The following is a 14,717-nucleotide window of genomic DNA, read 5'->3' on the forward strand; positions in this document are numbered from 1 at the left end:
AAGACAGTAAAAATGTTCTCTGTTCTTTTCCAGAAGAAGTAGGGATTAAACAACTTCTTTAAGGGCATCTTGAGATTTACACCCAGTGTAGGATTCGAACTAGCAGCCTTGTAGTCACATGACCCATATGAACTCTTGGCTACTGCCACCGATATGCAAGGGCCGCTTGCCATTTTGCCTTAATTGTTAGTTTGCGGCCAGGCCATAATGTTTCCATTAAGATTATGTCGATCGAGAAAAGCTTTTTAGTTTTCACCTTCAAATTACAACATGCTTTCATGAGGTCAGCTGTTTTCCATGTGGAATGGCCAGTTTTAATGCAGACGCAGTCCCTTGGTATTCAGACAGGGTCCAGTTCAGTGGGAGGAAAGTCAGGGGAAAGAGTGAGAAAATGAGGAAGGGAGAGGGATGGAGGGAGGAAAGAGAAGAGAGGAAGGGGAGCGCTGATTGAAAGACTGTGATTAGCAGTTTTCAGAGGGGCACCAGGGCCACTGAGTTGTTCTAACAGGGTTGTCGCGTCTCGAGGTGCAGTCAAGGAGAAGTCAGTGCTTTAGAAAGCTCCCTCGATTTCTCCATTTCCCCCTCCCTCCCTTATGCGCTCTCACCACCCAGCCACACTTTTCTTGCCCCTCCAAAAAATCAATATGGCTGTGCAAAGTGCAGCTTGGCCCAGGGGGAGGGCCGGCTAGCTGTAGGGGCTAGAAGGGAGGACAAGAGGCGTCCTCCAGGCCTGTCCCACAGGCAGTGTCAAGGACAGACCTGAGGACCAAAGGACTGAGGCCACAAGATTGCCCTTCCCCTCTGCATCTCGCCTTCTCCCTCTCTCTCCGCTACCCAGACTTGGCTGGCTCAGCGGGGCAGAAGAGATCGATAAGCAGGTGGAGCGGTTAAAATCCCCAGCTCCGGAGGCTGACGTTACGCTCCTCAGAGCCCAGTAGACCAACACATCGCTCAGGGCAGAGCAGCTGGATGGATGGATGAGTGGGTGTATGGTGGTCGCATCTAGTCATTGAAAGGTTTGTGATTTGTGACAATAAACAATTCAATAGCACTTAGCCATACACAGTGTCTGAGGGGTGTAGAGCCAGACTCTTCACACACACTGCCATTGTCTCAACATGTCACAGATCAGTGGCACTCATGCAGGTCAGGCAGCTATGGACCAACACACCTTGGTGCTGTGTCTCAGTCTAAGGCAGAACCTGTATTGCTGCAGTTGTTATGCCATTATAGACTAAAGCATCAAAAAGGGCCTCAAAAAAATAAAATAAAAAAACTGGCACGTACTATCATTGTCAACAACAGTCTTCCTCATTTCCGTACAGTAGGCTTTACGAAACAAGTGTGTACATGATGTGGATGAAGTGTGCAAGGAGGATTTCAGCCCTGCCGCATGTCTCCATGTGTGAGTGACTGATCACAGTAGAAGTGGCTTGTGTCTCTAATCCAGTACCACTGTTAGACAGTGCAAAGACCCGGCTCTGTGTACCGCGGCACTGGTTGATCAAACCCATCATGTGACAAGCAACCTCTTCAAATGACGATGATTTCCCGGCTCTGTGTCCTTTTGGCTCCATATTAGATCATCTTCTGACACTACCAAGTCTGGTACTTCATCCGGGATAAAGATGATGTGCAATCCGACCGGAGGGGCTGCGAGTCAAGGGTAAACGAGGGGCTAAGACAGGGGTACGGTGCTGGGTTGGCTGACAGCTGTGACAATTACCATGTGGTATAGTATAACGTTATGCTAAATATAAGATTGGATACACTATGTTGCTTGACAAAACACTTCAAGGATATTTTACCATCAACTCAGCTGTATGTCACATTCACACGCAACACATAAAATAAGCTATCTTGGAGGAAAAGAAGAATCAGAAGTTCATACATCATATGAAAAACAGAGAGGATTCTGTCTGCTGTAATGTTTACAGCTCTAAGTTGCCTATCCATCAAAATGTGACTACTTTACGGTAATCAACTATATCATACTTTTTCTAGAGACAACTAGACAGACAGATTGCCTATCAAATTATTTATTGAAACCTATTTGTTGAAACCAATTTTTGAATATGGTATTATTAACAAGCTAAAGCAGTGGCCTAAATTTAAATGCTGACAATCACCTAAGCCACTAGAGAAACATATGGCACAAAACAGATGTGGACTGAACATCTAGGACAGGTCTAATTCTATCTCATGTAGTTTTTGACCCAGATAAACTGGCATTATGATGTGACCTGAGATTAATATTGAATTAAGGACAAAATATCATTTGTGGCTGTTTACATGACCGTCAGCCTGTCTTCCTGGAATCCTGAAGCAGATAAGTTTGCTATAATGGCATTAGCCAAATCCTGAAGTATAGCAGACGGCACTTGTCTTGCTTGAGAAGCCACCTCATTTCTTTATTTATTTTTCCTTCACTCATTCTGAACAAAGGGAAATATTCTACCAGGAATTGAATAGCTTAATCCTCTTTTCACTCTTCCCAGTAGCTTGAATGGTGACAGATTAACATCCTGGAGGTTTACAAACCCAGCCATTTGAAAATGTAATTGCTGGTGCCACAATGCATGCATGTGTTTAAGTTGAGGGTTAATATTAAAGCTTAAAAAACACACATGCACTCGAGTAAGGAGGGATGTGGCCAGACCAAAGACCCTTAAGCCCGCGCACGATGGACCATTCTGTCACGTCAGGGAGTCGCAAGCTGTCCCAAACCCTCGCTAGGCGCCATAGTTACTGTTCACTTTTGCTAATTATTACAGCCAATCAGAGGGGTTAACGGGGCGGAGCCTGGCCAGACCATGTTCTGGGGCATTTAACAGCTGGCAGGAACGGAGGTGAATGCATTACACACTGCCCTCATCCAATAAAAATAAAACACCCTGACATCTGAGGTGTACTTAGCACAGAGGGGAGGGAGGAAGCGAGGGAGGGAGGCAAGAAAGGAGGGAGGAAGAGAGGGAGGGGAAGAAGAGGGTGGGGTGGGGTGAAGGGGAAAGAGCATCTGATAACATGATGTCCAAGTGCCACCTAGTGACAACTTTCCAGCTTCTTTGGTCCTTAAGGCTCCAGAGCACTGGAGTTGGAGGGGGTGGACAGATGAAGCGACCCAGGACACGGGGTTTCGATATCAGCAGCATATTGATCTATTCTTTCAAGGACACCTCAATGAGCGTCAACCATTTGAAGTTTAAAGTCACATTTTAACATACAGAAAAACGGTGACATTCCATCATTATGCTGATTTCCATCACTTTGTATCTTGTCTCCAAAACCCAATCAAGCAAAAACTTCCTCCAGTGACCCCACTATCTGTTCAGTGGGGGGAGCAGGCCTGTAACACTGCACTGGTATGCTGGTCGCCCTGGACTCCTAGGTCCCCTCCCCTCATTAACCCAGGTATAAATCACACTCTGCCAGTGCCCAGAGGTGAGAGGGATGAGAGTGGAGGTGAGTTTGAAATAATGCTTATGTCACGGCGGGTCAGCCCTCCATTATGGCCGTTTCAAAAACTATTAATCTTGCTTGTAGTCAGCGGCCTAGAAATAATTACTTCATCTAACCCATGTAATACAGCATGACCAGCAGTCGAGCCTGGTCAATTTGAGGCTGGGGAGGTGGGATGGTGGGGTGGGTGAGGGTTGCGGAGAGACAGAGAGAGAATGAGAGAGAGGAAGAGAGTGAGAAAGGGGGGAGAGCCACAAATTACCAGGCCCTGTCTCCTGCTACTGGGTGAATGATGTCCTGCTCACTTCAGCTGTGGCCTTTTACACTCTCAACACTGATTTAGATAGATACACACACATTCACGCTCTGAAAGGCAGATCATATACAAGCACACATATGTACACACATTAATCCATTATTAAATACACACACATTGAGCAAGGAACACAGAAATCACATTATTTTAAATGAGGGTTCAAAACCTTTTCAACATGAGATCTCAAAAACTCTCGAGTGATAATACAGAATTGAATTTGTTTGAGTTAGCATGCAGAACTGACCCTAATAAAATTAGACCACCCACTAGCTACCACTTAAAATGATACAGTATAACAGTATTATACTGGCAAGTTGTGCCACCTGATATCCTACCTAAGAAACATTTCCTCATTTTAAAGGAGAGCGATGTTCACAAATGTAATTAGCTATTTGTTAAAATTACACTACAAATATGCAAGTGAAAAACTATGTTTTAGTTATCGGTCAGAAGCAATTTTGAAATGCATATCACAGCCCTTTAAAAGAAACACTGTGTGTAAACAGAGAAGCCACAGCAAACTCAGCCTCCATGAACGTCACAGGAAGTATGTATGGAGTGAAATAAATAAATGCAGCCCTCCAGTGGCTGTCACAGCTGGCATTGCAGGTGCAAATTTAATTAGTCAAGGTGAAGTCTCCCTTGTTGTCTGAGGAGGGGGGGGTCCTCGGCATGCACGACTGTAAACACGCGCTATATCCTAATCAGGTGTCACCGCAGCGTTTGATCAGCCCGCGAAAACTTGTCACGAATCCCCGGCAGAGAGTGGGCCGAGGGGGAGAACAAAGGAAAAGAGCTGTCATGAGAGAACAGGGTGGTGGTGGTGATGGCAGTGGTGGTGGATGAAGAGAGTTTGCCCATTAGCAGTCTCTGTCGCCTATCTCTCTCTCCACTCCCCTGCACGTCTCTCCTCTTGTTTTCTTTCGTTCTCTATGTGGCTACCTACAGTACACACCTCACTGCAACCCGCCGCAGCTCTCTGTCTGTACTCCCACTCTGAGGGAATCTCAACCACAGCTGTCATACGCGTGCTTCACAACCGCCAACAAAGCTTCCAAAAGAAAACCCCGAAGTAGTACACTACTTTTGTTTCCCTCCCCAAAAAAACACACACGTGTACAGACATACAAGCTGTGCTCGTTTTGTTTTTATCAAGCACCGTTCTAAGTAGTAGGGTCCTCCTGAAGAACGAGAGGCAGACATCCTGTTCTCCTCCCGCCCAGTGCATCCAGGCTGCACTGAGGCAGCGCAGGAACACGCGAGCCATTAGATACTGTTTACCTTTCAGTTTGGGTGATATTGAATACATTAGCCGATTGAACCTCATAAGAAACACAGCCGAGTGACAAGGCCCAATCGTCTTTGCGACTACCATGGTAACTGAGATTACAGGCTAACAAAGAGCAGACAGGGGGAAAAAATATTTAAAACCCGAATAGTGATACATAAATTAATTAAAGGACAAAAAAACAAGTGGAGAATTAAAGTTGGAACATCTGTCAGCGACTTAGCTTCCCAACGTAATACCAGTGTTAGAACATTTATACCCTTGAAGTTAATGATCCCCTCTTTAATTGACAGTCAAGGAAAACTGGCTGCGGCAGCATCCTGCCGAGACGCCGATAAGAGGCCTCCTTCCCCCCTCCCAAAAATAAAATAAAAAAACAGTTTAAAGAACCTTGGCACTAATCCCTATTGTCATCCCAGCGCAGCAGAAGGACTTACAAACACAGATAACTCAGCTGAAGCTGTCTATTTCTCAGGAGTTATGGGGACAGCCGAGCCGCTGCGCGCCTCGAATCAGTCACTCAGATTAGCCCAATCCCTCTGTGCTGTCAGTCAGCTGAGACAGAAGCCTGTCACCGCATTTACATGAGTCCATCTCATATGTGACAATGCCCCCTATATATGACAATGGCTGCGAGGAAGGGGTCCACTCGCTCGCCGATAACGCGTGTACAGTAAGGCAGACAGGCTGTTGTTGGATTAAGCTCATGGTGTGCGCTGTGCTCATGTCTTCGCTGACACTCCAACAACAAGTTTAAGGAGTCTTAACCATTGCTGTTTTTCCCATAGTGGAGAGAATGTGGGAGATGTATGTCAGATGAAACACACACCTACACTGACAAAAACAGATACACACACACAGGGATAAACTTCAAAAAACTTAGAAGTACAGAATGACTGTTGGATGAAAACCACAGCTTACCTAGTGTATGTCTTCCCCAAAGTTGGCTTCAAGCATGACTTTAATCCACCTACTTCACTTAACATGATGAAGCTCGAAGAATAAAAGGGAAAACAACATAAAACTAAACATCCTCAACAAAACATCTGGATATGATTTAGATTAAAAGGCCAACCCTGAGACAAATCTCTAAAACTAGAAAAGACACAAACTTTTAGGGTGTCAAATTAATAAGGGATTAGTTCCTGCAGAGCACTGCAATTTGTACTTTTAAAGGAATGTGTGGTACTTGACGGCACCTGAGAGCTCAGAGTGTACTGACTGCTTTTTATGCTTCTGTGGCTCACTCCACTTCAAACAGTCCCGCAACAAATGACAGTGGATGCCCTCTACATAACAGGGCCAGGGCAAGCATGACACAGGGGTTGACAACTGAACCCTCAAACTCCCTAACCCCTACCCCTGCCATGGCACATGCACACACACACACACACAAGTAGCCCTGAAAGCAGCCCTGACATGACCGCTCGGCAGCCCTTCCTAACCCCTCCTTGTGTTTTTTCTCTCTCCATCTCACTGGAGACAACCCTCAATTCAGGACCGCTTTAGCCAGGCAAGTGGATGTGACCCGCTGCCCCCCAGTCAGGCTCATCTGAATAAATAGAGTTGAAGAAACAGGCAGAGGAGGGAAAATCTGCCTACATTATGATAGGGAGAGAGAAGATGGGATTCAGCCAGGGGGCTCCTTTCTTTATGCACGTTTGATCAAGTGCTTGACAGCGCCGGTGGATGGAATTACGGACTGTTGAACAAAAAGTTGTGGGTGTGGGTGTGTGTGGGTGTGTGTGCAGTTCATTCTGGACAGCTGGGTTTTCGCGGCCTGACAGTGTTAAGCTTGTGACAAGCCTGCCGCACCACACCACCACATACAAAGCGCAACCCGCCCACCAGCCTTCGCAGTCCATCACTCAGGACGGCCGAGAGAAGCGCCGTGAGAAGAGGTCAGACGTGGAGGAGAGCGGGTGAGAGGAGAGAGGAGAAGAAGATGAGGAGGAGGAAGAGGAAGGAGGGAGGGCTGGTCAGGGGTTAAGTGTAGAGAAGACAGCGATGAAAGGCAACTGTCATGCACCAGTGCTCGCCCAGGAGCACCTGTCTCGAGAAGAACATGCAAAGTGTGCCGGTCACGTCCTGACAATACCCCCATTTTTCTACACACACGCATAGATCGACACACGCGCTCGCACACGCACACTCACACACACACGCACACACATACGAGCTCTCAGGAAGGGGCTGATGCTCCACCGTTGGAAAGGCATCGCCTGTCTGACAGCATGCCAGTCAAGCTGTCGTTGGCTCCTTCGCATATGCAAGGAAAAGTTAGGCTGATGAAGAAAAAACACATGGGGGGCTCAGAGAAAGAATCACTGAGACATGAACAGACTACCTGAAGTGAGCAGACACTTCTCAAAGACTTGATGCAGAGTAAATGCTGGAATGAGCAATACAAAAAGCTCCATGAAAGCAAATCCAGGATAACAGCAGAGCCTACACCAGACTGGAAGTTGGTGCGGTTACTCAAGTCCTCAGGTGTAAGCAGTTACTCAAAAAACCCGATGCCAAGGACTAAAACTCTTTTTTTCAAAACACTTTCAGTATGATTGTGTTTTATTAAATACCCTAAAATAAGCTATTTGAATTTTTTGAACCTTGGCAATGCTAACTTCTAACAGAAACTCCACAGAAAATTGGACCCTAAGTCTGACAGCATTACTATCATACCCTTCCCATAAAGTAACACCGTAACATATTACAAAATGACATTATGGTTGTTTTTAAAAGGAGAAACTACCTGTGGTGTTTTGTTAATGGTGGTTAGCAGAGGAGGCCAAGTGTACTTCCAGCTGGCTAAGTTAACAGCAATGCTGGAACCTGGCTCTGGGTAAGGGAGGACCTTCCTATGTTCAGCCTTTGCAAAGCTAAACGCCAGGTATTTTAACACACTTTCATTGCTCACGTTTATGGAAAAGAACTTATGATGTACAAATTAACAGTTACTATTTACAGCGCCTTGTGAACCTGGTCTCCTGCAGCTTTTGTGAATGAAGGGTTTTGGACTTGCTATTGAAACCAGATGTTGGGCAACACCGTAGCAGTAGGCACTTTCACTTTATTGGAAAGGTGAGTCATTACAAAAGGAAAATAAATTCACAAATAAACAGCATTAAGACTGTTCTGTCCTATGCAGGTGGCTTTGCACTGTGGAACCATTTTAATTGGAGTTAGATCAAATTAGCAACAATCAGGGCAGCTAGGACAAATTCTGGGTAATTGTGGTCGATTATTACTGACAGTTTTTCTTCAGAGGCTGAGACTGAAGAAGTGTGATGCAATATTGCACCTGTTAATATTTTCAATATCCATGCTGCTGAACAAGCTTATTGAAGATTTTTATCACTTATGTGTTCTGTTCACTTAGCATTAAATCCATCAGCAGCCTCACTACACACATAGATGTATAGATGCACACACAATCATGCATTAAAAGACATACTGCACACACACACACACACAAACACACAAGCACACACACCACCAGAATGCCAAACAAACAGAAATGGAAAATAAGGACTTGCCCGGATCATAGCCTCGAGTGGCTAATGAACCCCCTGGAGGATCTAGCCTCTGTGTATGAGGTGAGAGGGTCATTCCCATGTTTATTCAGCACCAGTCCAATGAGCCACCACCATCTATTGATTGGACTGATTATTCTATGTCTCTCTTGTGACGGGACACATGCATGACAGATGAACCCTACTTGGGCAGGTCACATTCGATGTAATCTCATTGAATCTGACGGCTGATCTGGTCGGCCAGTTTGCATGATCCACATCGCGGCCTTGTTTGCGAATACGCTGACAACTGTGGCTAATGCCTCAACACTAATATGAGGTGCTCGGTAGAGGCTGTCAGACACGTAAGCTGTCAAGGGCTGTTTGGACAATACTAGTGACTGCATCCATCAAAATCATCCGGGTGGTAAATGCTAAACCTAGCAGTATATCCGCGTATTGGTATCTAAAGTGGTATTTCACTGGCAATATATTTCTCAGTGTTTTTAAAGAATCGAGCTTCAGTATGTTTTTTTTCCCCCCATTTGATTTTGAAGAATGTTATTAGTATTATGAAATCAAACTAAGCATGACTGTGTGAGCATAAGACTTGACTGTGTTACCTCATATCTGTGGAAAGTCTGTGGAAATATGTCTGATTTTGCCTTTGGTAGAACTCTGTTTCCATTTTGTGTCTTGCCTCATGCCATATAGAGGCCAACCAGTCCGAGGGGAGTAGATGGTAGCCAGTACTTGGGGGTGAACCTCTGCAGATGACCCCTTCAGTTACAGTATGACTCACTATGGCGTTCAATCCCCAGGCCACACCAAGCTCTAATGCCTAGCATAAGGCTATCTCTGTTTTTCCATTTAAATGTTTAGTAAGATCACAGGTCCTCCTAAGCCCATATGGGAGTCCACGGCAAGCCATCTTAGCCATGTACCCTGAAACAATGCAGGCGGGGCCGTAAAAGTTGATATCCTTCCAGATGCAAACCAAATGTAGACATCATGCACCTTTAAAATGTCATGCATTCAACACAGACTGCTATAAAAAAAAAAGGTGGGAGGAAGTGAGGGAACGACGTGCAGGATTTCTCACATTGATCATGAGAAGCTAAGCCCTAACATGGCTGATAACTGAACCATCATGTGGGTAATAAACAGTAACTTGGTGCATCGTTTTATCTCCAGGAAACAGGTTGCTTATGTTTAAATGTTACCAGTTTTTAGTTCATTTAATAATTACATCAATCATATTCTTCTACAACTGGCATAACCTTAAACCCTAACCCTATAACCATAACCTACCCTCCATGCTTACTGCAGCACTCCGAAATGCAAACTGATTATGGTCAAATTAGAGTATCTCCTATACTGTTATAACATGACAACGTTGCAGTTTTAGTACGTTGGCTGAATTACTTTAAAGAGAAGCTTGACCGACCAAGCTGATCTGTAAACAACTTATAAAATATACGAGCCAAAGATCAAATAGGCAAGACAAGGTAAAGACATGTAGAGGAAAAAGCTCCGCAGCAGACTAATCAGCCCCCTCCAACGCTCACATAGCAGATCAATGAAAGACCTAGGGCCTTGGGCCTGCACTATATTACATACCAAAACTTCATATTCATTCATTGATTTTACTTTTCAGAATAGTATATCATTGAACTCCAATGGGAGCGAAAAATAAGAGGCCGGGGCTGAGGTCAAGCCTCGCGTGGACGGATGTTTGCACAATATTGATGGTGCACGCAGAAAGAAATGACTAAATATCTGGATCAATAGCTACTTTCCCTAGCCACGACAGGTTGTTCCAGATGGAAATATATAAATACTTCTTTATGGCTACTGGAGTGGCCCTAATGAACAGGGCTAAATGTCACCCTTAAGGTAAACTCTTTGATTAGCCAAGGCCAGAGGTGACAAGAGGGGTCTGCTGATGCTGGGATGCCACGCTTCCAATGGCCCCGAGGATGCTAATGCACACATGGGCCCGGTAAAGGAGCCAAGGATATGACAGGTCACAAGCCCTGGGCAAAGTGCTCTGTGCTACGTGACCCTGCTATTCATTTGTAATGATGATAGGCCCAGGCTACACCATTCTCAGTCATGTTCAACTAATGCATACCATGAATAATTTAGAAAATCTTTCCCTCAGTTTTCACATAAAACCACTATTCTAATTGTAGTAATCAGACCTGGAACTGAGGGGGTCCAGTATAATTTGGCCTAAAGAAACAAATTTGCATGTGGAATTATTTCATTTTTTGCCAAATCCAGCACGTATAAAGTAGTTAAATATGTAAAGCACCTTGTAATCAAACTTGGCCTGGTGAAAATCTTGCATCCTGCTGCTGATGGCACAAGAGCTGCCTGTTCTTATTTACAGCACAACACAATTACTGAGAACAACACCCAACCTCACAGCTTCCCCTGCTCCACAGCGACCAGTGGGGCCATAAAGAGGGAGGAACCACATCATTGCCTACTCCTTAATTAAATGAAAGCTGTTAGGTTCATTTGCCTCCTTTTTTTACACATTGAACTGGCCAGCCCACTGCTGAAGACCTCCCAGACACCATCCCTGCTTGGCCCTAAATCATGACTGGATAAACGGCCCAGTGGGTCCCTGCTGGACACACGGTGGCCGCCCAGCGGCAAGGCCAGAGCAGGGCGTGCGGTGGATCGACACCCAGCCAGCGATAAGTAATTCTGTAGAGGATTAGCAGCATGATAGCCTGATCAATACTGTGTGCTCAGGCCATTAGGAATGCAGCGAGGAAATGACCCCCTCCGGTAATAAAGCAGGGCATCTGGGTTCTCCTTCATTTGCCAGCTCCATTAGTGTAATGGTATCATTATCTGCCACAGCCGTATTTTTCTGAGCCCTGGCTTTTCCACAGCTCGACCGGCGGGGGTCTGATGAAGCTGTGAGAGCCCCCATGCCGAGTGTTCCCCTTTCCACCATTCTACACAGAGCCTAGGTGTAAATCTAGCTCTGTTGGAGCTTATGTGTTACCCTGCCTTAGGTATCCATACCCATGTTTTATGTCAGCACCCAACCCTATTTCTCCATTATTGGCTCATTAATAGAGCAAGCAGCATGTAGCTTGGGTTAAAAGGGATAAAAAGATGGCCGCCAGAGCACAAAGCTGCTGAATGTGCTGAATCTGACACCCCCCTCTTGCTAAAACACCAGGCCTGACATGACAGGACGTCGGCATTAGACGCCATAAATCGTTTCCTTTACACTAATTCACCAGCTAACATTTTGTGTGGGAGAATTGATTAACCATGTCTGGATGTGTGGCCACATAATCAGCTTTTACCTCGGTAGTTGTTAATTTAACAGAATTGCCAAGGGAAACACAAACCATTTTAATGAGTGTTTAGAAATTAAATACCCTAAACAGCTTGCACTAGGTGCCACAACCAGAGCAAACCAATGAGGCTGATCTAAGCAATGGGCTGGGCTGAGCCCAGGACCTCACAACATCTGGTGACCCTGTGTGATCATTACTTAGCCTGCTGCTCACACACACACTTCCTGTTTCTGCACAGCACTTTATACTTGTCATCACTGTCCAAATGGCGAGCTTGCATCAAAGACAGCATTAGAACATCGGGTTAAGGGACAGGACCACTGCTGTTTTCACACTTGCCAAGGCATGAGTGGAAATTCATCTTGTGATGACAATACTGATAAAACATAATAGAGTTTTTTCAATTTATTTGGGTACAAGGAAAGTTTAATGTTGCTGTGGGGAGGACATTTATGAAAATGCAGCTACTTGAGACCTTTAGGCAATGCACAAAATTATAAACAGTCTGTAATTTTTGTAGTTGAAACAACAAAGACAACAGTGTCAAACGATGTCTGATGGATCCATCCTCTAGTCCAAGTAAAAAAGGACCAATATATTTGAACAAATGTGAATTCATGTGGATGGGATGGGATTAATTCTCCCTGTGCAGTTAGACCAGTGTCCTCTTCTATTTCACCTAAAAAAACATATACAGACTATGACATACCACCTGTCAGTATAAATACTGACTTGCTGTGGTGGGATTTTCTAAGGAGATTGTTTATTCATTTGGCACTAATCTGTTGGTGCTTGCATTCCCTAACACAGAATGACAGTGGACCCATCACAGTGCATCTTTCACTTTGTGCACCATTGCAAACACACTCACTTACTGGATAAGACACCCATCATATCTAAGTTATTAGTTATCATAATAAGTGTATCATTATACAACCAGTGATAACATAAAAAGGTGGCAGAATGCATGCAGCTCCTTCCTTGGCTGCTCTACAGTCATATAGTCATTTTGCAATTACAATTCCTCTTGCTCATCCTTTTATTTATCTAAAGAGAAAGGAAGCTAAGCCATTAGGTCTGTGCAGTGCTGCCTGACTGCCCGAGGGCCAGCTGGAATGAGTTCTCTCTCTGAGCCGCTCATCTGGCCGCCATGGCTGCTTTCATAAACAGGAGGAACCACGTCCTACATAGTTTCACTGCTGTCTAACATGATCCAAACACATGTGCCACAGCAGACTGCATCCAAGTCAAGAGATAAGAGGAGAAACAGACAGAGAGGCAGACAGACAGACACTATGACTATAGGCAGCACACAGTCCTGGGTGCCTTGGGCACAGCAGAGCCATTTCCTTCCTTTCCTTTAGTATCTCTACAAACAACAAAGTTACGGTTATACAGCATGTGAAAGCCTGGTTAAGCCCAGGTCAGCACGAAACACAGCTTAACGCACCAGCGCGCACACAACAGTTGGTCATCCCAGGTTAGAAACGCACCCATCTCTGTTCACATCCAAATAATCCTGCACACACATCACTTAGGAGAGGATTCTTTTATTATACCATAGCAGGTTATCCAGCCGGCTTATTTACAGAAGGTTTTACTTGAGAACAGTAATACAGCATTAGCCAATAAGTTATCATTTGTACTGTACATCAGAGCCCTGTATCTATAGTAAAGCCTGAAGCAGCTGTAGACTGCTGGCCTGGCACCATGCCAAATCTGAGAAACACTACACACTAACTTTCCCACCTCTCTTTACTGTTGCACTGGGATGTTACTGCTGCTGCTAGGCAATTAACCATTGATCCATTCTTCACAGCAGAATGACAGCCCACATTCAGCCTGAACGTTGCCTCTTTGTTTGCTTGTTTTTATTAATTGTCAAAGACTAACCTATGTATTAGTTGTGATCTTTACTAATGTCTCACAAAAATCCTACAGACTGTTATTCATATCGTGTTTTCACTTGATATGGGATGTTGCCGAGACGTTACTCTGCAAGCTACAGCTTCTCATGAGCAGTGTATTTAACGTTACGTGATAAAGCAGCGTTTTAATGCATCTGTAATTCTTCATTGTGGTAGACTGGGGGAAAAATGGAAAACACAATAAAGGAAACAGGCAAGGTGAGGTATGTGCTGACATTTCACGGCTTTCTAGCCTTCAAAATGCAGCCAGCAGCATCACATACGGAGCATTAGATATTCAACGAGCGACAGGGCTTAGAAAATTGCCAGAGCTAACGGAGAAAAACGCTATCAATACCTTTCTTCTCTTCTCCCCCTCACTGTCACCCGATCTTTTCATGTTCCTGGAGTTGTGTTTACACTGCCTCGCTTTCATTAGGGGCGACGTTGGTCGTTGTAGTACACGAATAAATGGTATCTTAATGTATTCTTAAATTAGACAGAGCACATGCAAGTGCAGCCTTTCGTGTAACTTCAGTCAGAGATATTATCGATATTATCAGTCTAAAAGTGCGTTGTGTGGAGAGGTTCTTAAAGGAGATGCTAAAAGTGTAGCGTTGAGAACTACAAATCCCATATTGAACGTCTGCTAGCGGCGGAAGCAGCTTTAGCAGGCTCTAGATGTTGCACTGCGCAGCTGCAGCGCAGGTACAGATCTACAAACTGCCAGTAGGTCAGTCAACATGGTTTTAAATCAGTGATTTATGTTTTACAGCCCTTAAAATGGCTGTGGCATTAAAAAGCAACAAATATGAACTACTAATATATTATTAATAATAATAATAATAATAAATATAATAATAATAATAATATAAATAATAAATAATAATAATAATAATAATAATA

General features: G+C 44.5%; 1 protein-coding gene across 1 annotated transcript in view; it reads right to left on the minus strand.

Annotated features, from left to right (window-relative positions):
- Positions 1–14,717, minus strand: part of fto (FTO alpha-ketoglutarate dependent dioxygenase) — a 122,757-nt gene that overhangs the window by 107,788 nt on the left and 252 nt on the right. Inside the window, exon 2 of the mRNA XM_035682200.1 lies at positions 14,170–14,300. Coding sequence (XP_035538093.1) covers positions 14,170–14,300 — 131 coding nt within the window. The remainder of the gene's footprint in view (positions 1–14,169; positions 14,301–14,717) is intronic.

This window comes from Morone saxatilis, unplaced genomic scaffold (genome assembly GCF_004916995.1).
Source record: "Morone saxatilis isolate NCDOM2014 unplaced genomic scaffold, NCSU_SB_2.0 Contig11, whole genome shotgun sequence".
In the NCBI taxonomy this organism is placed as follows: Eukaryota; Metazoa; Chordata; class Actinopteri; family Moronidae; genus Morone; species Morone saxatilis.